Source organism: Phaenicophaeus curvirostris, chromosome 6 (genome assembly GCF_032191515.1).
Source record: "Phaenicophaeus curvirostris isolate KB17595 chromosome 6, BPBGC_Pcur_1.0, whole genome shotgun sequence".
Taxonomy (NCBI): Eukaryota; Metazoa; Chordata; class Aves; order Cuculiformes; family Cuculidae; genus Phaenicophaeus; species Phaenicophaeus curvirostris.
In genome coordinates this window covers 23,139,129-23,165,221 of record NC_091397.1, presented here as the reverse complement: position 1 = coordinate 23,165,221, position 26,093 = coordinate 23,139,129, and the positions used below count along the sequence as shown (strand labels likewise).

Sequence of the window (26,093 nt, the reverse complement as noted above, 5' to 3'; positions counted from 1 at the left end):
TTTCTCCGCTGAAGGATAACGCGTTGCCCGGTGAGACGCTCCCGGAGGGGCGCTGGGAACGGCGTTCGGACCGCAGCGGCCCCCGGGGCGGCTGAACCGGCCCCGCCGGCCGGGGGTTCCCTGCCCCGGTGGCTCCGAGGCCGCGGGCTGCGGCGGCTGCGAGCGAGCGCTGCGGACCTCGGGCTCGGCTTCTAGCGGGGGGGGCGTTGAGTTCTGTGCGCTCGGGTGCGTTCTGAAAAACAGAAATTGGGAATCGGAAGGGAATTGCTTGGAGTGTGACGTGTGAACTTAGCGTTCCAATTGGACTCAGACGTTACTACCCTACTCGCGCTGTCCCTGCCGCCCCCCGCTCTGCGGGGCTCCCGCTCCCTCCCGCCCGTGTGTCTCGCCAGAGCATCCTCCGGTTCCTTCTCTGTAACCTCCCCGCCCCCCCCCCCCCCCCCCCAAATTTCCACTCCCTCCCCATTTTTTCCACTGCACAAACGCTTTGAAGTGCGTTGAAAAGGATTAGAGCGCAGAATTGTTCATGTCACGGTACAACGCGCTCTCCTGGACGAAGCGAGGGGCAAGAAGTACCGGGGGGTCCCCGCGAGCTCCTCTCCCGGCGGTGGCCGCCTGAACCCCCAGCTCCCGGGGGGCCGCGCTGCTGCCTGGCAGCAGGCTCCATCCCACCTTTCGGCTACGTTTCTCTTTGAAAACGGGACAGGAGCGGCAATTGGTTGAGGTGCCCCCTTCCCCGTTGTTTTGCGAAGCGGCGATGGGAAGGAGCGCCCCGGCACACGGAGCAGGTGAGCCGGGAGAGGAGGAGGATGGCGAGCAGCGCAGGGGCAGATGCGGCTCGAGAAGGGCTCGGGCTAAAGAATACGAGGTCAGACTAACCGCAGCGAGGTTTTACACCGGTTACAAGCACTTAATGAAGAGGCGGCATCACAGTTACCGCCACTGAAAGCTTCTGCTCATTATAGTATGGAAGATTAAAAGAACAACAACAACAAAAAATCATTGTTTTTGTAGTCCTAAAATCATTATGTAGATCAATATTAATTGCATTGCTTGTGCTGGCATTAGTCAGGGGGCCTGATGCTTCCATTTCTGCTTTTGGGAGCTTCCCAGGCTACTGGTTGCCTTCTGTGGGCTTCCCACGGGAGGGACCATACTCCCGGGACAGCTTGCCCCTCACCGACAGAGAAGGCCAGGGGTCCTGGACTGATCCTTCTGAACATGTTCTCCTGCTTACATCAATCGTCTAATCAAGGGAAACCATTAGAGGGTAGGTGGAGGAAATTAAGTTTCTCACAGTTTGTTTCTATGATGTAAAACACAGTCAAAATGATGGTTCAGCCAGCTGAAGGTGGCTGCAAGATGTTGCATGTAGAAGCGTGAATGAACTTCGGGGAGAAAGTGGCTAGTAAGTTTTGCTGTGTCCTGCTTATGCTGCAGCATTACACTACTGACAAGGTAGAATATTACTTTAAGGTGTCCATTAAATCCTGGAGCAGTTGCTGAAACAGTGCACAACTAGCTGCCAGAACTCTGTTGCAGGGTATCCAATGGGGTATCAAATGGACCACAGGTGGAGTGGGTAAAGAAAAACAGAAAGTGCTGTTTATTAAGAGAGAAATCAGTACTATAATGTGATGTTTCAAAACATTTTTCAGAAGCCGTAAATCCTTACATTTCAGGCTGCGTCCAGCCCCTACAGTTATTTCAGGTACACCAAACTGTCCCCGCTGTCACACGATTTCACAGCTTTTTGTGTCGGTATTTCTGTGAGAATTCATGACATTGGATACATATTACACCTGTTATCCAGCAGATATGTGGTACAGTTACAGACTCATTTCCTGGATCAGTACATCATATATATTTTTTTTCTCTTGCCATTACCATTGTCCAGATTTGGCGTAGATATCACACGTGGAAAGTTCACCGAAACAGCACTGCTCAAGGCAAGGCTGCTTTAAGCTAACAATTAATGCAGAGTTCTATCCAGTCTGTTGGCTCAGGGGATGTTGTGAAATATGATGAAAGCAATTTCATAAATAAAGGGCTTTTTTAGCATGCCAACTCTATTTTGGTTAAACCCTTAACCAATTTAAAGAGTAATTTTCAAAACTGCTTTTAGAAATAGAGCCAACTAATACAAAAATAAATGCATTTTAAAAATACGTGTGCTAGAAGTGAGTAGTCAAAACAGAGCTGAAAAAAATTATGTTCCCTCTCCTTGCAAACCTCTGTTGTTTACAAATGGTCCTTCTACCATTTGCCTAGGAAAGCACTTGCATGATAAATATTGAAGATTAATTCAAAACCAAAGGCTTAAATACGTTGTAGAAGTTTTCTCTATCACACTGAAGGATATGAATCATGATGAATGAAATTCTGATCTGCGTGTCTGTAGTCCCTTTTTATTGTACACATTGATTTGAAATGGGTGATTAGGAATGGAGAATTTGTCAGAGAAATAATATTATAATTTATTGATGGATTTTCCAGGTTTGTTTGGGAAATCAGGCAGAGAACACTGATATTCACTTCTTAGTCTTACATCACTGGAAGCTCCTTGACATTCATCAGGCCTGTGAGAGATAGCCCACTTCTGAGCATCAACGCTCTTTCATATCAGGGGCAGATTTTTTTCTTCTTCCAGCATAGCACAGCATCATGGAATATCTTGTGTGGGAAGGGACCCATGAGGATCATCAAGTCCAACTCCCTGCTTGCTGCAGGATCACCTAAACCGAAGCAATATTACTAAGAGCATCATCCAGATGCTCCTTGAGCTCTGACAGGCTAAACAGCACTGTTGACACTATACTTCTAATTTATTTGGGGTATTCATAAAAATTTCCTCCCAATGTCCAACTTAAGCTTTGGTATAATGACTACAGTACGCAGTAACTAATCTGCAATCATGATTTAGACTTTTAAACTGCCTAATTTTCTGAAGCAATTAGCCTACTTTAAAATGCTGAAAGATTGTCACATTTCTAAATTCTAGAAAACATACAGATATTGCTTTGTGTTTTTCCAATTTTGATAAAATCTGCATTTTCTGCTTTGAGGAATACAAAATGGAGCCTTGTGTATGCACAGAGATGATGGAAAAGTAACACTGACTCAAATTACAGAACATTACAGTATCTTCATACCACGTAAAGTATAACACTTCACACACACAGCAACTTTTGTGTATAGACTGTAGCTGAAATCTAGGGCACTTTTTACCAAACACATTCTCAGTGATTGATATTCAGTCATGATTTATTAAGTTTTAAAAAGCATATTAAGACTTTTCTTTGATAAAAGGCAGATCTGTGAATATTTTGTAGTTGCCTCTATTTATCTGGCCATCTCTTACCATAAATGCACTACCCCAAATGTTCTCATGTGAGAAACACATTTATGTTCTGAATACATGGTAACTGAATTTTCTTGAATCAGTTACATGTCCAATTACAGTCAACAGTGCATTTTGACTGCATGATTGTACATTTACAGCAGTGACTTTTCGCCTAGTGTACAAAAAAAAATCTGAACTTGCTGGTTATTTAGTTCAGAGGATAAATATTGCCTCGAAACAGGAAACATGCAATTGTAATCTAAACATAGAGCACATCACATGGAATCTGTTTTACTATTAAATTGAAAGAATGGTCTGATCGAGAGCGCGGCAGCAGCCATTCCCAGCGAGGACATTGCAAAGTTCAGAGAAAGACAGTGACAGAAACCAGAAAGATTAGGATTGTTCAGGACAGCAATGAACAGACAGGAACACCATAAAATGATAGATAGGTGGTATAAGGAAAGTAAACTTGTGCTTTCTTTTTCCCCAGCAGCATGGTGTGAATAAGAGGACAGTCAGTGGAATTAAAACCTAGTAAATGAAAAGCTGATTAGAAGAAATATGTGTTAATTCAAAACTGAAGGCTTTACTTAGGTTGTTGATGAAATCTTTCAAAATTCTCAGCGTCAAGGACAGGATTTTGTTAGAGAATGAGAGAACATCCAGACCTGCAGCAATGAACAGCCAGTTTTGGAGAAAAGTGCATCAACTTTGTTCAGTCTTTTATATAAAGTTCACAAATAGGATTTTTTGGTTGTGAGTTTTACCCCATATCTAGTCATTGCATGGGATCCTTCTTGCCATTCTTGTGACTATTGCTTGCCACTCCTGGAACTGGGAGACAGGGCTGCCTAACTACAAGCATGATCTAGGACTGGCAGTTTCTCAGAAAAGCCAGTGACAAAGACAGCTAAGATTTTTATTTCTCATATAAAAAAAAATCATTTGGCTCAGCAGCAAGTGGTTCAGAAGGGAGGGCACCAGTAAAATAAAACATATTCATAGATCTCATACATGTTTTACAATACACAAAACATGCATTCTCTTAGGAGCTTCCAGATTAGATCTCTTGTAGTAGTAACTCCTAAAGTATGTCAGCGAAGTTAGGTGTTAACATTATCCTCAGAAACAAGCTACATAGCTACTCAGCTAAGCCATCCCAAATGCAGGATACAGAATGAGATTCATGCATCTTTCTGTGGCTAGAAGACTCTTACCTTTTCCAAGGACCATGAACCTTCTAAAGATCAGTTATCCTGCTTCCAGATTGTGCACCTGGAAGGTGAACCCCACGTGACACTTGCTGGTGTGCCTGCACCTGAAGTGTGTGAGACCCAGTTCCCACTCTCCCCAGTGGTTTGAACCACAGAAGGGACTGCCACCATTTGGCAACTGACTTCCACTACATGGTACTTCTCCACTATTCCACTGGAGTACCGCATTGTAAAACTCTTCTGAAGGTCAGAGAAAGCCTGCATTTTAAAGCCTAGCTATTTACATACATAGAATAGTGGAGACACAGAATCTTGAACTGAGATCAATAATAATAATAATAATAATAATAATAATAATAATAATAATACCTGATAGCCATCTTAATCTACAGCTGCTTTATCTCAAATGAAATTGGACTCATTCAAACAACTCCCTTGCAACCCAAATCTTTTAATGGTGCTATATCTGGGATGCTCAGCACTTTTTTTGGATAGCTGCATTCTCTACAGTGAATACACCACTGAATACCAGAAGCCAAATAGTAACATTTAGAGAATGCACAGTAAAAACCCCAAGTATTTATCTCCCATCGCCTTCAGAGATGTTAATCTAGTTAATGAACTCAGTTTATACTTCTCTTCAGTCTGCTACAGGAATCAGTGGTATCAAGCATCAGCTAGATCAAAAAGCCCAGCATGGGCAACCTTTACCAGCCCTTAGTGCTCATCAGCTAGTGGCCCAGAGATCACAGGCACCATACAGCCCATAATGGTTCTCCAATGAGGGAACACAAGAGGATTCATATTTTCATCCCATGTCCACATACCTTACCATAACTACATCAGTTAGAACAGCTACCATTTTTTCATCATTCCTGCACTCAGAGACTAAAAGATCTCCAGAGACACCATCACTGGTTACATTTGCTGAGTCCTTCAGACCAGTCTTCAGACTGCAAGGTGATGGCACAGCCACCCTCTCCTCCCCACTCAGGGTGTATCAAAGGAGTCATACAGGCTAGGAGATAACACAGAACAGCGATAGTATGAATGGATAACTGAAGCCTGCCCTTCTGTTGCAAACCTGAGGTGGAACATGGATTCAACCACCTTGATGCACAACAGCAACACCTGAATGACAGAATGGATGTCATGTTCAGGCTCCTCAGGCTGTAACTACTTTTCCCTCAACTCCAAGGGGAAAGCCAGATTTTCAGTCACCTACCTGTTGCTTTCTGTTATATGCTCTGTAGTTGGATCTTGAGCAAGATACTACAGCTCGACAATCCTGCTGCTGAGTGCAGGGCTTACCTGTGCGCATGAAACTCAGAAATTATGGCAGAAATTCCTCATACACGTAGGGTTTTGGAGTCACTAATCCCCACTATCACCATATACCCACCTGAGTAGTTGTATGTACACCCATATGCATATGCACACACCCACACAGAAGCACTCCCAACCTTTGGGAACTCTATTCTCTCAGCCACACTACAGAGTTACCGGAAAAGAACCAACATTTCTGTTCCAGATAAAATACATACTGTGGAGCAAAGCCACATGAAGTGGTTGGGCATCCACCACAGAAATACCAAACCAAACTTGGCATAAGTATAATTAAAGTAAAACATTACTTCTAATGCTTTATTTCTGAAAGCAAATTTTAACACCTTTACTTCTTTGGATGGTGTTGCTACCATCCAAGTTTTACATTGTATAGCTATGGTTTCCATTTGAAGTCTCTACTGAAAATCATTTTGCTCTCTCCGCTGGCAGCAAAACAAGGTAGGTCTGATCAGTTGCAACTCACCCTCACACTGAAGTACCAGACCAATATGGTGCCTGCACAGGCTTTCAGTAGTAGTACGTGTGTATGCATATATATGCCTTCTATTTTAACATTCTAAAGACTACGCTAGACTGTTTTGCATCCCTAGAAATGTGCTTGCTGCACCTATGAAAAAGAAACAGTAATGGTCACTGGGCTACAGGATAATCACTTAAATGAGCACTTTCATAATGTAAAAGTTTAGGGGATTTTTTTTTTTCTAATCAGAGTTTAAGCTGAAGTAGTGTCTGTTTTCCTTTTTTGTAACAGTAAAGATTTGGGTGCTTCATTAAAATTTTGGATCCCACACTGTGTATAGGTGTGCTGCAGACACCATGGGAATATAGCTCCAGGTTTCTCTAACCACCACAAAAAGGAGGCAACAATTCATATATTAGAAACTGGTTTGAACAGAGTATCACCTATACCAGCATCTCAAATTCACAGAAAGCAAGCAAATAGAAAAATGAAGTGCATTTAAAGAAATTCATCTACCTGTGAAAAAGGAGGTCAAGCTGTAATTATATAATCTGTAATTATTACAAAGATGTATTTACAGATAAAATGCACTTCTCATGCTAAACCAAGTTTGAAAGATAATAAATGCTTGAAAACCACACACAACATGCTGAATAAAATTGTTTTAGAAGCAGTTAACAGGCTTACTGTGGATCGTGATGCTATCAGAACATACTACACAGAGAGGACTTCTGGCACACACTAATGGGACCAGTCAGGTACACAAAATCTTCAACATGCTTTTCACAACCAGAAGCAGGGACTCTCCTATCTTGTTCTGCATTACAATGAGTAGTCTTCATGTTTTAATGAGAAACCCATTTTATTTTTTTGTCCTTAAGACTCTAAAGCCAGATTCCAGTGTGTTTAAATCGTCTCTCTGCAGCGCCCATTGAGTTAAAATGTTGTAATATTGCATCTAATAATGTAATAATATACAAGACACACACTGGTTACCTGATGAGCAGATTTAGTAACACTGAATACCTCTACCTCAGTAATCTTTATGAATATAAGTAACCAAGCATATACATTCCAATCAGATGGAGGCTACTACACAGTCTAGAGTATGTGTCGTGGGGATGTGAGAAGGGAGATGCCACAAGAGATGCTCACTGACAGATCACTGCAATGTGTTAGGGTAAAAATGTGAGGTTTTTTAGACTTTACTACTGAACTAAAAGCTAAAAAGTCCCAAGAAAACCAACCAACCAACAAAAATTCTCAAGAAAAATGAACAAACGCTTATTCCTGAGACTGACTGCATTCATCGAATCAGACAGCAATCATTCTGTCATTAAAGTGTCACTCACAATGAAGAACAAAGTAATTGCTTCAATGCTCCACTTTAAAAACTCATCTCTAAACCACTATATATTGGTAAATTCTAGGCAAAGTATATACAGACATACATATTCAAGATAAACTTTTTTTTTTAAAAATGTTAATTGTGCTCATTTCTGCAATAGCTTTCCACATAGTTTTCTTGATGTGAATCTGAGTCAGGAGAAACTTTAAATCAAACTAGAAGTAACCAGTAATATGAAGATCCCATAAGCAGTTCTTCCCAGACTGTGCAGGCAGTATGAACTGTGGAAGAAGAAATGCTGCCTTTAAGGTGACAGCAACACACTAAGCAGCTACGTTCACCATTAAGCCTCCAACTTACACGCTCTTTAAAGGAAACTATTTCTATGTGATTTTCCTCACCCATTCCTCCCCACCAAGAAGCTTTACCTCCCCGCCTTGTAGAAAACATCCTAGAAAGGACAGACAATAGGATGCAATGACTGAAGGCACTCTAACCATAAGAACACTGACACAGTAGGTTTGAAAATATTAAATGGGCAAGAGATTAAAATGCAAACAAGTAATCTATGCAAAAATTAACAAGAATAATTTCTTTATATCTCTTATATGACCTCAAGACACTTACATTTATTAAGAAAGCTTTGCAATTACCTCCACTGTAATTATATACTCATGCCTTGCACTGATTTACAGATACGGAAATTCCAAAAGAGATTGGCTCTGTCAAAGATTTGAAGTCTTCCCAATTCTCACTTGTGCCTTTCCCTTTGCTTCCCAGTACAGTAGTTAGACACGCTGGCTACTCTGAAAGAAAAATCAGACAAATGACCGGAGTCAATCAGAAACCAACTGGCTGTTTTGTTGTCATCATTGTTGCTGCCCTGTTGTTGTTGTGTCTGGTTTTTTTAAAAGAAAAATTAAAGAATACATCTACTGCTTTCCCATTGGCTGAAATATACAACACAGCCAGTTTTAGTCTAAAAAAAAAAATTAAGTCGGAGAAGCCAAAAAAAAACCACTAATGCTTTCCTAATCTCATTTCTTTGTGATTACATAGGTTCCCTGAGACAATTTCAGCAGAAGAAATATTAGGAGAGCAAGTGACATTTTCTCTTCGGCATTCTCTGATAAAGCAGCAGTAGAAGGACTAGGAAGGGAAGCAGCAAAGTCTCCCAGCCACATCTCCACAAAATATCAGCAGTCTACATGAAACGGACCACCTCGTTTACCATGGACCACCTAGTTACTATAATGTAGTTACTCAGAATGTACCATAATCAGGGGCCTTAGAAAATTATTCTATCTAAATTCAGCTACACCATGCTTATTGGTTGCCTAGCAATCAATGTAACCCAATTTTGGTGTCAGAGCCTGTTACCAGCTAGGATAAAGCAATACCTTCTATGAAAAAAACCCAAAACATCACCTTAATTTTTCATATTTACATATACATAAGTTTTTGCATAAAAAAACCTGAAAACCAAACCATCTGTACATATACCACATCAATTCAAGTTTCCATGAATAAAATCTTAAATTTGAAAGTTTATTTGGAAGTCATTATATTAAATAAAACAGCATCAAAATTCAACAAAAGAGGATGAGGAAGGAGAGGAAAACAGTGACCGCATAATATCTGCATTCTGCCCTTCCCATATATCTTTCATACTGGTCAAACCTTTGCTCTCAGTGTAACCTGAAAAACCTCCAAATTCTGAGTTTATTTCACTTGTCTGAAATAATTCCAGTAGGGCCTGCACTGGTGAGCTACAAGAACTCTTCTCTTCAGGAACAGACAGTCCATCTGTATGCTTTACACTTAACTCTATACTCTGTTTGCAGTTTTCTCTTTTACTCTTTCCCAAGTACATCTTCACTTTTCTGTGAAGCTTTCCAGGCGGAGAACTGTGCACAGTGCTGTCAGCCAATTCATTAAGTTCTTTGTTTATAGCAGTATCAGATACCTCAGCCTCCAGAATCACATTCTGCTGCTTCTGTTGATGATTATCACATAAATCGCGTTTCTTGACAAATGTAGGATTGGCATCTGTGTTTTTCAAACACTTTGCTGGTAGAACTACTGCATTGTTTAATTTTCGTTTTGGCTGTGATAGGCCTTTGTCTTTTTCAGTACGATCTGTAAGTTGTGTATGAGAATATAAAGTACACACGTCTTCCTGAAAACACTGTATATTCTTTTTATTTACTTCTGGTTCCCGTAGTTCTTTATTAAATGGCTCAAGACCTCGAGACAAGTTCTCTGTGTATGCTTTGTCATCTTTTTGAGGGAGTGGTTGTATGAAATTTGATGATAGATCAGTCTCTCTTGAGTTTTCAGCACAGGAGCAATCACTTTTAATATTTTCATTGTTATTTCTGAACTTATTTTTTAGTTCTGTAGGTTGTGACAGGTGATGATACAGAACCGAGCAGACAGATCCAGAAATAGAGTTAGGTATTCGCACAGAATTCGATTGTACTTCTGCAGGCCGGTGATCCAGTTTGAGTGCCCGCATTGCAGTATCCTTCCACAAGTAGCTTTTCAATGAAATACGTTGCTTTTTTAGTCGTTCGTTCAGCTCCTCTGGTCTAGTTATCTTTCCAATAATAGGAGAAAAATGTCCTGTACTGCATTTTGTCCTACAATGTAATTTTTTAAAATAATTAATGAACACTTGAAAGAGACATGTATAATGTAATTACACACAACTAATTCTAGAAAAACAACCAAGCTGACAAAGCAATTTTTAGTTTTACATTTAAAGAAAAGATGTGTTTAGGTTAGCAACACACTCTTTCTAGAGGAAAAGAGACACTTATATTTTAATTTGATGTTTTCTTTTTGATTTCATCAGCTTGTAAAATTGTTTTAAAAATACATGAAGTAAGTAGTCTAGTATTTCAGTAAATCTCAATTCACAGTGGTATTATAAACAAAAGAAGTTAATGAATGTAATGCAATGATTATAAATACTTACAAATATTCTATTATATATACATACAAAATTAGCATAATAATATATGCTTTTCTTGACATAGTATTTCAAATCTAATCACACGAGTATTTTTAAATCACAAAAGGAATAAAGGCTTGCCTTCATTAGGCTATCTGTTGTCTGACTATTTGCATTTCCTTTGATTTCACTAAGAATATCTTTATTTCTTCAGTGTTTTAAAAGAAATAAGGAATAAGAACTCATTTGAAAACAAATCGGTGCAATCATGAATTGAGTTACTGTTCTGACTAATTAAGAAAATGTTGCTTACAGACCACAACACAAAAGTCCTCCTCACACTTAAGCTTTTGAGCTAAGAAGAAAGAAAAACCTGCTTTCTTTGTCCAGCACAGACAGTACAGAAGCTAAGAGGCTTAGAGTGTAGATAGGAAGATCTAGATTAGACTAGGAAAAGTTTTGCCACTGGTAAGGAGATCAGATTGACCAAGAAGGCTATCATTTACTGTCCTAAGAATGTCAGAAAGCTTTTAGCAAAAGACATCCAGACATTGCTGTCCTTCTGTCAATCTTTTAGTTTAGCAGATCTTGCTTTTCTGAAGATGGAGAATGGATAGGACACCTTTTGGCAAATACTTTCAGTCTCATTTTCCAGTGACACCATCAGCACTTTTAATGGTTGGTTGGTTTTAGTTTTTTTTTTAATTTCTGCTTTATAGACCTGATTTACAGGTACAATTTCATTGCAAATTTCAGTGACTTATTTCAGACTGAAAAATATGAATTAATACTATACCAGATCCAGAATTTCAGAATTAAAGTATCTTTGTGTTCGACGTCTCAACTCACAGGGTTTTTTAAAACTTCAAACATATAGCTTACCTTTTTATTTTCTTTGCATCGTCTTTGTATTCGATGAATTCACAAACAAACTTTGAGATTATATCATCAACAACTTGGTAGTGTGTGCTTTGTGCAAAATTTCGGTGCTGTTCACTTTCAAGATGCTGGAATTAAAGAAAAAACATGAAGCAAATCTAATACTATGGGTATGAATATACAAGTCAACCGTATGATATGGAGCAGCAATCAAATATCATTAATTTATTACTAGTATCTCTGAGACATGAACTATTAGTGCCTTCAGTGCTCAGCCAGGCAGCAATCAAGAACCAAAACCTGTAAAGGAAAAAAATACCCACTGGCTGTTTTTTAGGAGATATATGCAGAAAATTTTCTGAGATAAAAAATACATGAAACTAGCAAGTAGAAACCGTTATTGATACTACATGTAAGAGAGACGACTGCGTCAAAGCATATACTTGACATTTCACATACTGCTTGCAGATCTTCGTATTTCTTCCCACAACATTCACAATATCCTCTCTTTTTTTTGTCCTTCTGAGGGAGCTGAACAAGAATCCCACAGTCCTTGTCAGTATTTATTTTGTTTCTGTTAACAGAAAAGATAAATCAATGAGTCTCAAAGACGAAGCTGAGCTTTACTTTTTACTTGCTTTTCACAGTATATTCATTCTTATTCAATTGCAAAAAAAATCCCATAACTTTATTTTCCCCTCAAACTATTCACATCATTAGTCAATGCACAGAAGAGGGAAAAAAAAAGAGAAAATATATGCATTAATTAAAAAAATTACTGCAAGAAGACATGCAGGTTCAGTGGAACTATAAGTAAACATAAAACATGCAGGTTAGTACAGATGTACTACTATCGCTGACTCAGAATAAAACAATGTAATATTGCTAAACAAAAAAAATCTCACTTGACAAAACAAGGGACATACTGAAATCTCTGTGCATAGAAGAAACAAAGGTTTGATAAAATCAAAACTAGAAAAAAAAGGAAAAAAATAGTCTCCTAAACACCTCAACTGTCAGCATTTTTGATGCCAAAAAAACACACAGCAAAAACACTGGATCTAACAGATGACCTCTCATTCTGTGGTATAAGTAAAAAACAGTCATATTAGTTGGTTATACATAGCTTTTGAATACGCTGACCAAATGCCATTTTGTTCTGTTTTTTTAGGTACAGGCTAAGTGGAAATAAGAGGAAATGAACCTCAAGCTCTTCATGGAGATTAAAACACAAAGAGATTTTCAATAGCTGCTCCATGACCTTCAGAGTCCTGTTCTGGGGAGAGCTATTGCTTGCTGCAATTCACTATTAAACCACCTAAGGACAATATGCTAGTGATAAAGCAAACCCATCAAGCTCTACTTCCCTCTTACTTCAGAGGAATAGCGCCATCTCCCTGTCGAGCCAAAAATCATTCTGACAGACTTGACCAAGTATTTACATAGATGCAAGCACAGGACTTAACATCAAAACTCACAAAATGTATGGCTGAGCATAAGTGTACACTGCTTTAAACATTTGTTTTCTGTCAACAAGTCTAAACTGGTAACACCTGCTCCAGCATTCGTTTGATTCCAGAGGACAGGCTCCATCTAACTGTGACTCTTACTATTACGCTAGCCTTTTGCACCTTCCCTCTTTAGAACTGTAAAAAGCACAGAGAACCAGTAAAGCAGAGTGTCAGCAACAAAATATATCATCTGAAGACTGAATAATGTCTGCAGGTCTTGCCTGATGCAGAAGCAAGTAGAACTGACAACTTAGCTTCAACGAGATTTCCTCCCAGATAAGGGTGAAACTGGGAAGTACTCCCCTTTCTCCCTCCTGTAACCAACATGTCACATTTATCTGCTGAGTACGAAATAATCCCCACCTAAATATCTCTTTGGCATGTACCAAGCCGAAAGATTAAATACAAATATTCATTCAAGCAAAACTCTTGAATTTTTCAATGTATAATATTCCTTATTGCATCTAAATGAAAAGAATATTCTTTCTATCTTTTTTAATGCTCTGAAAAGAATGGGCCTAACTCCCTCTGAAGAGAAGCATCAAAAACTGCATTATTATTGCAAGGGTTACTGCTGTATTATAGTTCCTTTGCTTTTTCATACTGCTACATTTACCATAATTTTTTTTAAAAAAACCACACAAATAACAAAATAAAATCCATCGTGGCAACACAAGCTGAAAATCTCCATAAATATAATGATAGTGAAGAGAGAGATGAACCTTAACAGTGGAGAAGCTATTTTGTAACAAAACAAGTATCACATCTAAATAAATTTTAGACCTTGAAGACAGAAAAGCATCAAAAGTTACTAGATACAGAGAGTTCCACATATAGCAAAACTACCTTTCACCTAAGTATCTTTGGTCTCTCATGCAAATAGATTTTAGAATTAATGAAAGAATCATTAATACTCCAGATATGCTAGGCATTAGAAGTTCAAGACAATAGTTCAACTCAGAAAAAACCCCAGATAACTGAAGACTGCTAAGTCATTTAAAATCACAAAATTGATTTAGTAAAAGTCATAACCTCATCTGGAGTGCTCAAATACAGCCCAAATTGCTCTAAGACCAACTGCTATTCTACTGGGCATTCGGCATCCACTTTTCATATCTGAAGAGTTGAAGGAGTAATTGCAGAGCCTAGCTTTTAATTAAGACTTTTATCAACAATGTGCACTCTTTATCAACAATTATTTAACACTATGACCAAATATCAATGTCTGAAATAAATTAGCTGCCTACTTCAGCATTATACTGACAAATATCAAAAGAAGTCTTAGGAAATCCACTTCCTATAAAATACTTACTGGACAGCATCCAAGATGAGGACAAAGAAGAAATCAGTGGCAGAAAGGGAAAAAGATCTTATGCTGACCCACAGCGATAGGAGAAGGCCGCATTTTTGGATGTATGCATCTGTACGTCCAAAAAAAGGACTAAGGATAGGACAAAGAGGGTATAGAAAGATAGACAGACACCAACAGTTACAGTGCAGTGAATACATCGGATGAGACATGGCTATTAGTATTAAATATTACACAAAAATAGAAGTAGAGCAATTATTTTGGAAAACAATTACTTCAGAATTTTTTTAAAGAATCACTCTCTCCTCTATCCACACCTCAATAACGAGTTTTCAACACACCTTTGCTTAGACTGAGTTTGCTTTTGACCAGAAGGATATTTCTTATCCACCTCAAATGGACTATATGGCTTTGGAACACAGTAGTTCAGAAGCGGAAAACTGGGAAACTGCAGATAAAACGGTCGGTATTGGCTGTATTAGACAAAACAAGTGCATTAGAACCATCAGAAAAGGAAAAAGAAGTTTATAGCACAAATTACCATACAATCAAGTAATAAATTCAGAAAAAGTGTCGCTTTCACATGTAAAGTACACTGAACACTAAGCAGATAAATATCCTCAAATAAGTCATTCCTTCCCTCCTACCTATAAACTTCATGTTTTCTCAAAACAGATCAGCTATGAGTTTCCATAGCAGTCTCACACATTCCCTGGGGTATGGCTTTCATGCCTATTTATTGTTGAGAGCAATGTTGGGTAAGCAATAAAAATAAGAACAATTTGGATGATGTTGCATCTATGTTCCAGAGAAGTAGCTGTAACAGTTCCTAGCAACCAAGGCACTAATTTTTTGACTTTTCCATTTCCTTTTCTTTTTATAATATTTTAATCAATTTACGATCCAAAACATAAAAAAACTGACCTTTTAATTTTCCAGAAAGATAATTTTCCTCTAATGTATTGTACTTGTATCAGAACTAGGAACTGTACCAGTGCTCTGATTATATTAAAAATGTTTTAAATAGGGCATGCTAGAAGTTTACATAATGAATCATTTGACTGAAATGCTGATTGGCGCCAGAGTTCATTCTGATCTTTTTTTCTTCATGTTAATATTATAAAAGCTACTCAGGCAGAAGAAAAAGAACAAGTCTGGAAAACATAACACAGATAGCTAATTATCTTGTTCCATTTCTGAACTGTTACTTATGTATAAGCAATTAAAAAACATTGTTTATGATGCATATACATTTAGAATTGTTTCCAGAGTTTAGTACACAACTACATTCAGAAGTCAAATTCACGCATATTTACATAGAAATTTCTTGTACGGACAATGGTGCTTGTATGATTCTTCCCATTATCCTCACATCCCTCATTCCCATTATGCCAACTCATGATGTAAAACCAGGCTTAGATCTTTTTTAATGCAGGAAAATATCAAAGAAATTAAGTCAAAGAATTTGGAGTTCATAAGCATCATCACAAAGCAAAAGTTAGTTAAGAATATAAAGGTGCAGAACATGCTGTGCAGAATTGCACTTCTTTTATAATTTGAGTTCTTTCAACTTCTGGCAAACTGGTATTTCTTTACACAATCAGATGTGATCTATTACAGGACCAGAAAGATAAAATTTTAAAGGCTGCAAGTATCAGATTTCATGCTACTGTGGATACTGAAATCAGATGATTTTTTTTTTTCCCCTTTAAAAAAAAGTGATTGAACAGGAAATTAAACCAAATTTCAAGGGACTATTTTAACTAGGACACTTCCCTTTCCTTACATCTAAACAGTCTTCGCAGGAAATTAGTGTTATTGAGTTGGGACTATAGGACTGGAATTTAGCATATAAAGCTTTACTGGCCTTTTGGGTTACAGGTTTTGGATCCAAGAAAAGATGTCAAGGTGCAAAGCTTCCAGGTCTCCTTTCCACTGATACAGCCCTCGGCAGAAAGTTACCCAAAGAACTCACTCTCACAACTTACAAACTGGAGCTACACATTAACCTTCCTCTTCCATTACCTATTGCAAGTATTCTCTATTAAAGTCCTACCTGTTCAGTCTCATTCAATGGCTAAACACAGATGCCTACTCAGAGTACAATGAGATGAAAACTCTGAGTTTTATTATAAAAGGAGAGCGTGCCTGGCATCTACAGTCAGGAAGTCGAAGGAAATTGAAATCTGTAGGCCACTTCCTACAGGCATACTAAATGTTTATGAATTACTCAGTTTCAGAACCCCATAATGGAATGTACAAAGAGAACACTTACCAACTTCTATCCTCCACCTTGAGAAATGGATTTTTCAGTTTACCTGTTCAAGGAGGGACAAAAGGAAATTAAGGAACAAATACTTTTCTCCATTCACTAAGTTAGTCCAGTAGCTGAATAAGCAGATGTTATTTTAGAACTCATTACACACACATTTTGACAAAATTGATTTCCATAGTTGTACATGCTTTTCTTAGACATGGAAATCAGAATAAAGCAGCACACCTGACCAGATGAGAACTATAGTACATTCTTAAGCATTCGGAAAGTAAGGCAAAACAAAACCCCAGACAAATATTGAAATACTTACTTCTTGACTTTTGAGCAGTAACGTGTTTTACCTGTTGAAAACAGAAGAGGTAGAAAACCCCTGTGAGTATTATTCTGCATTTTACTTGAAGCTTTAACTTTTGCTAATTTCAAGTTTTGAGGATCTCCCTGTGTTAATCATGACTTCATACACAGTCACAATAAATTCTGCAGGAAACTAAGCTCATTAGTACTTCCGAAATATGCTATGTTTCTCAAAGAATTTTTTTTTTCTACATTGCAAAAAAAAAGGTGTTCTCCTTCAGATGTTTCCATTTATTTTTCCTAAGAAGAAAATCAAACAAGAAAACCCACGCAGGTAAATTTATTCACTTACCTCTCTTCTCCCTCAAAACACCCTACCATAGCTTAAAGTTCATTTGTAAATATGGACAAGATTTTTACAACACTTTATAAATGCTAATTAACAATAAGCTGTAAAATGACACAAAAAAGTACATATAGCAAAAAAATTCTTCACATTTGAATGGATAGTGGGGTTTTTTTAGCAATGAAGATTAAAATTAAAAGAAATATCTTTTTCTTCGGAAAAGAGTAGTCTACATTTAAGCATCAGCTGTTGGTTTATACCTTTACAAGAATCAGTTACAGCTAATATTTTATACTACTTGGAAAAAAACCCGCCCTGCTATCCGTGAAGACTAATACATTGATGATTTAGCAGAGGACTTCCATGGCCTCAATAATTAGCCGATATTGCATTCCAAAGCAACATAACATACACTACACAGTATGTTTCCATTTACTTATCACTGAGTCCTGCCTAGACTAGCCATAACTGTACAACTTCACGTTTCATTTATACTACAGAGTAACTGCAGATGCAGTGCACAAGCTAGAACAGTTTCAATGTCTCACTGTATCATACACTACAATCTGGAGAAATCAGGATTTTCACATGCCAACTGCAAAATACTGGCAGAATAGCTCAAAGGTGCTTTATCCTAGCCATTTGTAAGACTAGGAAGGAAAAGATGCAGAGTTAAGCTACTGACACAGATTCCCTAGAGAGCATTTCTTCAGAAAATATAACTACGAATCTTCAAAATGGCCCATCAAAAGGAAAAGGTTTCTAATCACTGTCTTACAGGGAAAATTATACAAAACAACTTAACCACAATCTACGTCATACTAAACCCAAACTACTATTTTTTTTAATTACTTATTATTTTTGAGGCAAGCAGAACGGAAATTTCAGACAGTTCAGTACTTCTGATTCTTACATATCCTTTGCAAGAGCAAAAGTCTATATGTTATTTAACTGATACTACTATGGAACTTATTTTTTAATATTGTTGAAATGTATAGCTAATATTTTCTGTTTTTCAGAGATGTTATTTAAATGAATTAATAACATAAAAAATAAAAATTTCATAAAATTAATACTGGTCTGAAAAATTGAACATGAGCAAGACTTCATTAAAATAACATCTATAAGCTTCACAGTAGGTAGTATTTACCACACCCATGTTTTCTCAGTTAATGAAACAAATAGTATTTTCACAAATGGCAAAGAGCCACTTACCCCATCTTTAAAAGAACTCTCTGCTCTTTTGATTATGTAGAGCTCCTTTTTCTTTTGCTCAATGTAGTTCTTCACATCTGGTAAAAAGAGGGAGAATTAATTCAGCTAAGTTTATTTTTGCCTGTTTGAAGTAATTTGTTAGTTTTAGTATTTTTAATCCAACAGAAAAATAATTAAATTAATGTTACAAGTTCACGTTAGGCTTCATCGAATAAATAATACTTACCATCAATATGAAGTATCTTCACTCCCCAACTCAAAGCATTGGATAGTATACTGCCAGAGGGGACTAAATCCTGCACACAGTAAATTGTATTAATAATTTTAAGCAATATACAGTAGATTATGTGAAATAATTACAAATACATTACAGCATATAATACAAGAACAGATCAAAGCACAGATGCTTTACTTCTCGCCAAAAGACTACCACGCTCCCCAAGTGACTTTTCCACCTCTGTATCACAGTGCTTCACCATCAAAGATTATACTTAACCTTTCGTAAAGCCAAACTTGTATTCTACTGTCACATCTCATAGTAACCGAGATTTGAAGACAGTGAATTTATACATGCACTTTAACTCCACGAGCACCAGTCAAATGCTAGTATATTAGCAATCCTGATAAATTACAGTACCAGTCACAAAACTCTTCAAACTTTCAAGAAGCACCCAGAAAGTACAAAACAACAGTTTTACTCAAGACAATCCCTTGACATCTGTCCAAGCATTCCATGAGGGACTTCTGCCTTAAACAACTAATAACACTCCTACTGCAGCTTGTTTCCTAGAGAGCAAACCCAAAGCTTCTCAAGTATGAGTCAGTAGATTACTTGGCTTACCTGCTCTTTGATTGCTTTTTCAACTAAGGATTTTCCTCTGCTCATACGTACCTTTAATAAAATAGAAAAACATTTGTAGCAAGTTTGAATTAATTTAAAAAACACAAAAGGTACAGCAATTTCCACCGTTGCTAACAAAAACATATTTTAGTGATGATAGTCTTGTTTACTGTACTGCTGTTTTTCATTAATTCACATCTTCCCCACAAGGTTAGGGTTAATGCAGCCTGGGGAAAACACCCAAACAACCCAACCCCAAACCAGTCACCTTCAGCTAAAGCAGGTCACTGCATGGCCTAAGAGATTTTAGTACTGGAAAAACACAGACAGTGGGAATAAGCAGCCACAGTGGCACACATCAAAATAAGAGGTTTCATCAGCTGGACTACAGCCAAAGTAAGCTAACAGTCATGAACATAATCACAGCCTATGTCATATCCCCATCTTTTCTATCACTCCTTTTGTACTGTATGCTGTTTGCTCATAATGAGCATGCCTTTACCTACCCAGGTTATTTTGCAAAATGAGGTGATCGCACCTATGTGACACAAAGACCAGCCCACTGACTGGCTCACAGTCACTTTTCTAATTAAATGCCATGTATATCCTACAGCTATTGTTTCCAATCGTATTTTGACAGGATGCAAGACTTGCCCATGTAAGAAACTTGACGTAAATCCGCACAAATTCATACACTAACTGTCGCAATTAACAGGATCCTCTAAGAAAGAGCTCAGAAATACTTAATATTCATAATGTTTGATTTTAATTATTTCCTTGTACTACTATCTAAGAGTGCTTCTGCAGATATTCGGATTAACAACACCACAGCAGCCAGGTATTTGTAGGCTGTATTGCTAAAGAGACAGGAACCACTGGATGCCATCACAAGCCTATCCATATTGAGCCTGGTGTCAAAGATAACAAGGTCAAGGTTTAATTATAATTCAGGCTTACTATATTAGGACAGACTTTAGCGTAGCCTGTTTATTTGAACAAAAGGCTCCTTTTTTTAAATCCTTTTTTAAAATTAGTTTTTGAAACTTTGCTTAATTACTTTGAGTTAGTTAAGTGTAACAAGTTAGCCTAAGCTACTTTAAAAGCACATCTGACCTAATTTAGAAGAAAAACCAAAACAAACCACAGCATGAAAAAAAGAACCTTATTCACCTCAGGAACTGTTGCCATCTTTAAGAAACAAAGTAGGAGAAAAATTATAAGAGGACATCCCATGGGTTATGCCTAATTGGCAGTATTATTATTTACAAACTTACAGTATCTACTCTCTTAAATGAACTTCCGTCATGTCGATCCTTTCGGTTGCTAGGATGAGGTGAACTATGTCCTCCATTCTGGGCAAATTCTGGGCTAGGAACAGGAGAAATCTGACCAAGAGCTGGTGCAAATTTTGCCTCCTTTTTATTAGACACCAGATAGCTGATATCTTTACTAAGAAAACTCTCCACTCTCTAGATACAAAGACATAAAACAAGCAAATTACCTCAGGACAATGAATCTGTAACTCAATTTTACATTGCATGCTTTAAAGGTGACAAAAGTCTAGAACAATTAAATTCAAAACCACTTAATTCATAAGGTGGTATTTTCTAAAGATCTAGATGACAATTACAGATCAGCCATAGTAGCACCTTACCAGTCAGAAATTCTAATTTCAGTTTCTTAATACCTTAACTTTAGTTGCAACAAGTAAATGTGCCAATATAATCAGAAGCAACAGAAAAAAAATCACCTCAAACAACAAACCTTTTTAAAGCTGGATAAAATTTAAAGTAAATTAATAAACGAAAGCAAATCTTTGTAAACCACTTGTTACAAGTAGCAAAGCAGCTTCTAGCAGAAAAACACAAAATAATTAATTAATAAGCTAATTGTTTGTATTAAACATTACAACAACAACAAAAAAATCTTGTCACATACAAAATACAAGTAACAACAAAATGCATTCACAAACAACACGGAAAAGGCATTTCATATGCACAGATTGTCTTCTAGTTTCACAAAGGTTTCTGCTCGTTAACTTACCCCCCCTAGCTCTTTGAGGTCCTTGCCTATTTTTTCAGAGATCACGTTTGATGTAATATCAAGGTAAAACACCTTCCCAGTGAGTGGCTTATATTTAAGTTTCTCTGGTTTTCCCAAGTCTTTTTTCACATTCTTCAGAGAAGATTTTATCTTTTCTGGTTTTGCTTGCATTCCATCTGCTGTAAAAAGAAAAGTGAATTTAAACAGGTCTCTGTCTCGTGGACTTGTTTATTTTTTCTTTTCTAAAGGGAAAACTCCTAAAACATGAAAATGGGCAAGACAAGCTTCCATGCGATACAGGATTTCTAAAAAATAGTTATCCGTTAAACATGTAAAAAGAAGACATTAATAATAATACTACATATAGCCCTTATAAGTATCTTCTTAAAATCATACCCTAAAATGGCCTATTTATTTCAGTTGCTATACAAGGCCATCAGTTTTCTAACCCAGTTGGGCAAATATTTGCTACCTCTGTACCACAGTATATGCACTACTTGCACAGTCACCAATAATCACAAGAATATTGTTTTAGAACAGAATCTGTCTCTTATTCACCTGAAACAAAAAAGATTCATGTAGACCCATTAGAACAAAAAACAGCCACAAGTAACCGAAACACCAAAAAAATACAAGACTGAGATCCTACTATTTATTTATTTAAATTTTGAGTGCTCATCTGAGATGCATGTGAAAACTAAGCTTAAAGTTCAGAACCATTCTGGTAACAAACCCCCTATCTGTCCCAGTGAATTTTACTTAAAACTAAGAAACCACATACAGCAATTAAATTGTGCTGATGAACATTTCTGATGCTCAACACAGAGCTATCTACACAGGTTAGACTCAACATATAAATACACCTCATTTCTCAAAGGAAATCTTGTAGTGTGGTAGAGTTTCACAGGAACATCACCTCAATACTGAGTAGCGATCAAAGAAGAAAAAATTAAAAACTGCTAAGAAACAGAAAATAATACAGGTAATTTTACTATGCCACTTTATAAAGGCAGGACCCAGCTACACCTCAAGAGTAACAAGGCTGATCAAAGGCATGAAGAATGACTTTGTAGAATGAGACTTTGTCAGTCTGTAAAGTAAATTTCTTAGGAGAAAAAGAATAGCTACAATAAAAAAAATCAAGAGGAACATAATGTCACTAAACAGCCTATTCTAGTAGATCTAAAGAGCACAAAACAAAACTACAAGTCAAGATGCTATTTCTAGGGGAGGCTGGACAAGTACAAGGAGGAGGAATACTCTGAGGGGCCTCAGAAGCACAGAAGTGACATGCAACTCACAAAGTCCCTGTAGCTAAACACAGCTGGAAAACAGAATATCAAGTAATTACACCTTCTCTGTTCTTATATATTTCCACAGGAATCCATTTACAACCAGTGACAGAGACAGAATCATCCAAAACTTGCATATTGTTAGTCCTACGTTATCTTTTCTTCCTCACCAACTGACACCTAGTTGCTTCTCTTCTGGAGAAGCTCAAAACAGAGGATGCAAGCTGCTGCAGGAAGTGAGTAGGCCTCTTCTGGAAACAAGAAGCCAACATGGAAACCAGTCCCTCTGTTATGTATCCTCTCTGTAAGGGTCAGTTAAAGGACCGATTTCTGCCTCAACACCTTCTCATCAGAAATTTTCTCATAATAAGCCTCAGAACTTGACTGTATAAATCACAGATGCAGGCCTTATGAAAGCGGCCAAAGCTGGTACGGAATGAATGCTTTGTACCTATCTACCTGTACCTACCTCCTTATCTCAAAAATGTTTTGTACTTGTCTCCAAGCCTCCCTGCTCCCTACCACTGTGGAAGATCCATGAACCAAGGAGGAAAAAGACAGGAAAATTAATGACGGGACTTAGCACAGACTCATACCCCAACAGAGCACGTGCACAAAGTGATGACGACTACTGGCCTTCATCGGGAGACCCCAGGTCGACCACTGCTGCCAGGAGGAGCGCATGCACAAGGAGAGACCTGCCTCCAAAGCCTACCACGCCTCAGACTCTCCTCTCTTGGCATGTGTGGCCTGCTAGGTGGAGATTGGCACATCTCCACAGGCAAAGGCGGGTCGCAGGTGTATTGACTAGCATAAAAAACTGCTCTGGAGCAGCTGAATTTCTGAAGATCTTCCTCATTGTGAGATCACCTTGATCAAAGACAGAGGCAGTGGAATGACTTCTGGACTGGGACCCCCAGAGACGTTGGATACCTGTGGACCCGTGGTGGTAGCTGTTTTCTCCCCATCTTTCTCCTTATTCTCTCTCTCTCTTTCTATCGCAAACCGCTTTATGGGCACAATTAATAAAGTTCCAGTTTGGATTGAAATTTAACTCCCTTGACTTGTTGAATTATTGCTTTCTCCTTTGCGCTCTGAGATCATAAATGAAACAAACCATCACGCACCCGCTTATCTGTGGACCGTGACATGCTCCCTCCCCAAAACAGTCATAGATGGGAGACAGAGTAGAACCGTCACCCATGCTGCAACGTAACATAATGGTTATGAACACACATAAATGAAACAGGAACAACAGTCAGCTTTGTAGAATCTAGAGACCAAAAGAACTAGAGAAATAGGAAAATGGGGAGGCTTAAGACAGTGTGACTGATTCAGAATCTAAACAGAAAAGATGAATGATAAGCAGGTGTGCAAGTGAAATTCTGCAGACGACTAGGGATCAAATATGGTGCTATATTCAGCACACGCATGCAATGGCCTGGGCAGCTGAAAAACTAACAATTACAGAATCACAGAATCATTTAGATTGGAAAAGACCTTAAGGATAATCGAGTCCAACCTCAAGTTCCAGTGTGAACTGCCTTGTGAACACTTTAATTCCAATGGAAAAGTGACTTTTTCTGACTTAATGTGGCACAAATCTAGTATATTCAAACATTTAGAAAAGCAAAATCTCTTTCTAGAAAAGACTTCACATGTGAGCTCACATACAACTTTCTAGTAAGAATCGTTTTGGTAATGATACAAGTATAAATTTTGCTTGAGTTGATTAATAACATCAAATAATAAGTTATGATACGTCCACAAAATTAAAAGAAATTAATACTATTTAACATCAAGACTCCCTGTTTTACTCTAATCTGCTGACTTCGCTACTGTTGCTTTATTGTCTGGCTCTCTCCAGTCTATAGCTACAGATCATCTAGAACGGTCTGGTTCTGCAGAAAACTAGTACCAAGGAAGAATCAATGCTTGCCTCCCACACAAACTTCTCTAAGTAAAATAATATGAAGTACTATATGGTGAAGAGATGAAGACAGGAGCGTGACAACCACCGTGAAGAGAGTTGTTTTGAGGATTAAACAAGATTAAACCAACATCACTTCTAAACACATTTTACGGGTGGTGAGGGGACAGCTGTGGCACCTGCAGAGCTATAAGAAAGCTAGGGAGCGACTTTTTACAGGGGCATGCAGGGACAGGATGAGGGGGAATAGCTTTCAAATGAAGATTTAGATTGGACATAAGGAAGAAATTCTTCACCACGAGGGTGGTGAGGGCCCAGGCAGATAAGCTGTGGCTGCCCCATCCCTGGAGGTGTCCAGGGCCAGGCTGGATGGGGCTTTGAGCGGCCCGGTCTGGGGGGAATGTCCCTGCCCATCGCAGGGGGACTGGAACTGGATGGGCTTTAAGGTCCCTTCCAACCCAAACCTTTCTATGATTCTACGATCTGACTTTTAATACACTTTCAATCAAAACAAAAGTATTCCGTGGTACTTATTAAAGCGCAGAAATTATTAAACACCGGAATCAACATTGGGGAAGACCTATTAGGCTCCCGGGGGACGGGAAGCTCAGCTGGCAGCAGCAGCAGCGGGGCCTCTCCCTCGCCGGGCTCGCTCAGCGCCCTGAGGCCCGGCCGCAGCGGAGCCCGCCCGGCGCCCCGGCCCCGCGCCATAGCGAACAAAGCCCGCCCGCGCCCCGCCGCCGCTTACGGGGACGCGCTCCTTTCTCCGCGCCGCTCGGTTTCATCTTCCCGCGGGGTCACATCCTCCTCGCCTCTCCGCCCGGCGCGGAGACGCGGGGGGGAGCGGAGCGGGGAGCGGTAGCGCAGCCGCCGGCTCCGAGGCCGACCCGCCCGCCTCGCGCTTTCCCGCCTCCGCCGGCGCCAACGGCCGGGCTCGCGCCGGGAGGGAGGAGCGCGGGGCGGGGCGGGGCGGGAAGGAGGCACTCGGAGCTACGGGGGCGCCCCCGCAGCACAGACCACAGGGAGGAGCCGCGCCGGCCGCTTGGGGCGCTGTGGAGTTCTGTGGGGAGGGCTCTGCTTTGCGAGGTTGCTGCTTGTAAACGGGTTGTAGTTGCTCCTCTGGAAGGAAGGTTAGTAGCTGTTACCATCAGAGCGGTGAAGCAGAGTGGTTTGGGTTGGAAGGGACCTTAAAGATCATCCAGTATCATAGAATCATAGAATAACCAGGTTGGAAGAGACCCACCGGATCATCGAGTCCAACCATTCCTATCAAACACTAAACCATGCCCCTTAGCACCTCGTCCACCCGTGCCTTAAACGTTCCTATAGAGCAAATAAAAAGCTTAGATCAATGTAAACTAACAAAATTACAACTGCACTTATGCACAATGTGCATTTTGAAATATACCTTTATTTGAGGATTTTATGTTCTGAATTGATTTTGGTTTTATTTTTGGTTCTGCTATCCTGGCTATTGCAGCAAGAGG

General features: G+C 38.8%; 1 protein-coding gene across 3 annotated transcripts; it reads right to left on the bottom strand.

Moving 5' to 3' along the window:
* Positions 1 to 9,232: 9,232 nt before the first annotated feature.
* DBF4 (DBF4-CDC7 kinase regulatory subunit) lies at positions 9,233 to 25,514 on the bottom strand. 3 transcript variants are annotated; one of them, XM_069859570.1, is made up of 13 exons: positions 25,355 to 25,514; positions 21,385 to 21,563; positions 20,616 to 20,810; positions 19,342 to 19,392; positions 18,727 to 18,796; positions 18,501 to 18,577; positions 16,956 to 16,986; positions 16,646 to 16,688; positions 14,712 to 14,843; positions 14,374 to 14,502; positions 12,010 to 12,124; positions 11,554 to 11,678; positions 9,233 to 10,357 (listed from the first exon to the last, which is right to left on the bottom strand). In XM_069859570.1, exons 1-13 carry the CDS (start codon positions 25,389 to 25,391, stop codon positions 9,298 to 9,300), a joined length of 2,244 nt encoding a protein of 747 aa, XP_069715671.1. In that variant the 5' UTR covers positions 25,392 to 25,514; the 3' UTR covers positions 9,233 to 9,297. The 3 variants fall into 3 exon arrangements, with proteins under 3 accessions (XP_069715671.1, XP_069715672.1, XP_069715673.1); XM_069859571.1 differs by having other exon boundaries at positions 21,385 to 21,560; XM_069859572.1 differs by lacking the exon at positions 14,374 to 14,502 and having other exon boundaries at positions 25,355 to 25,512.
* Positions 25,515 to 26,093: the final 579 nt, after the last annotated feature.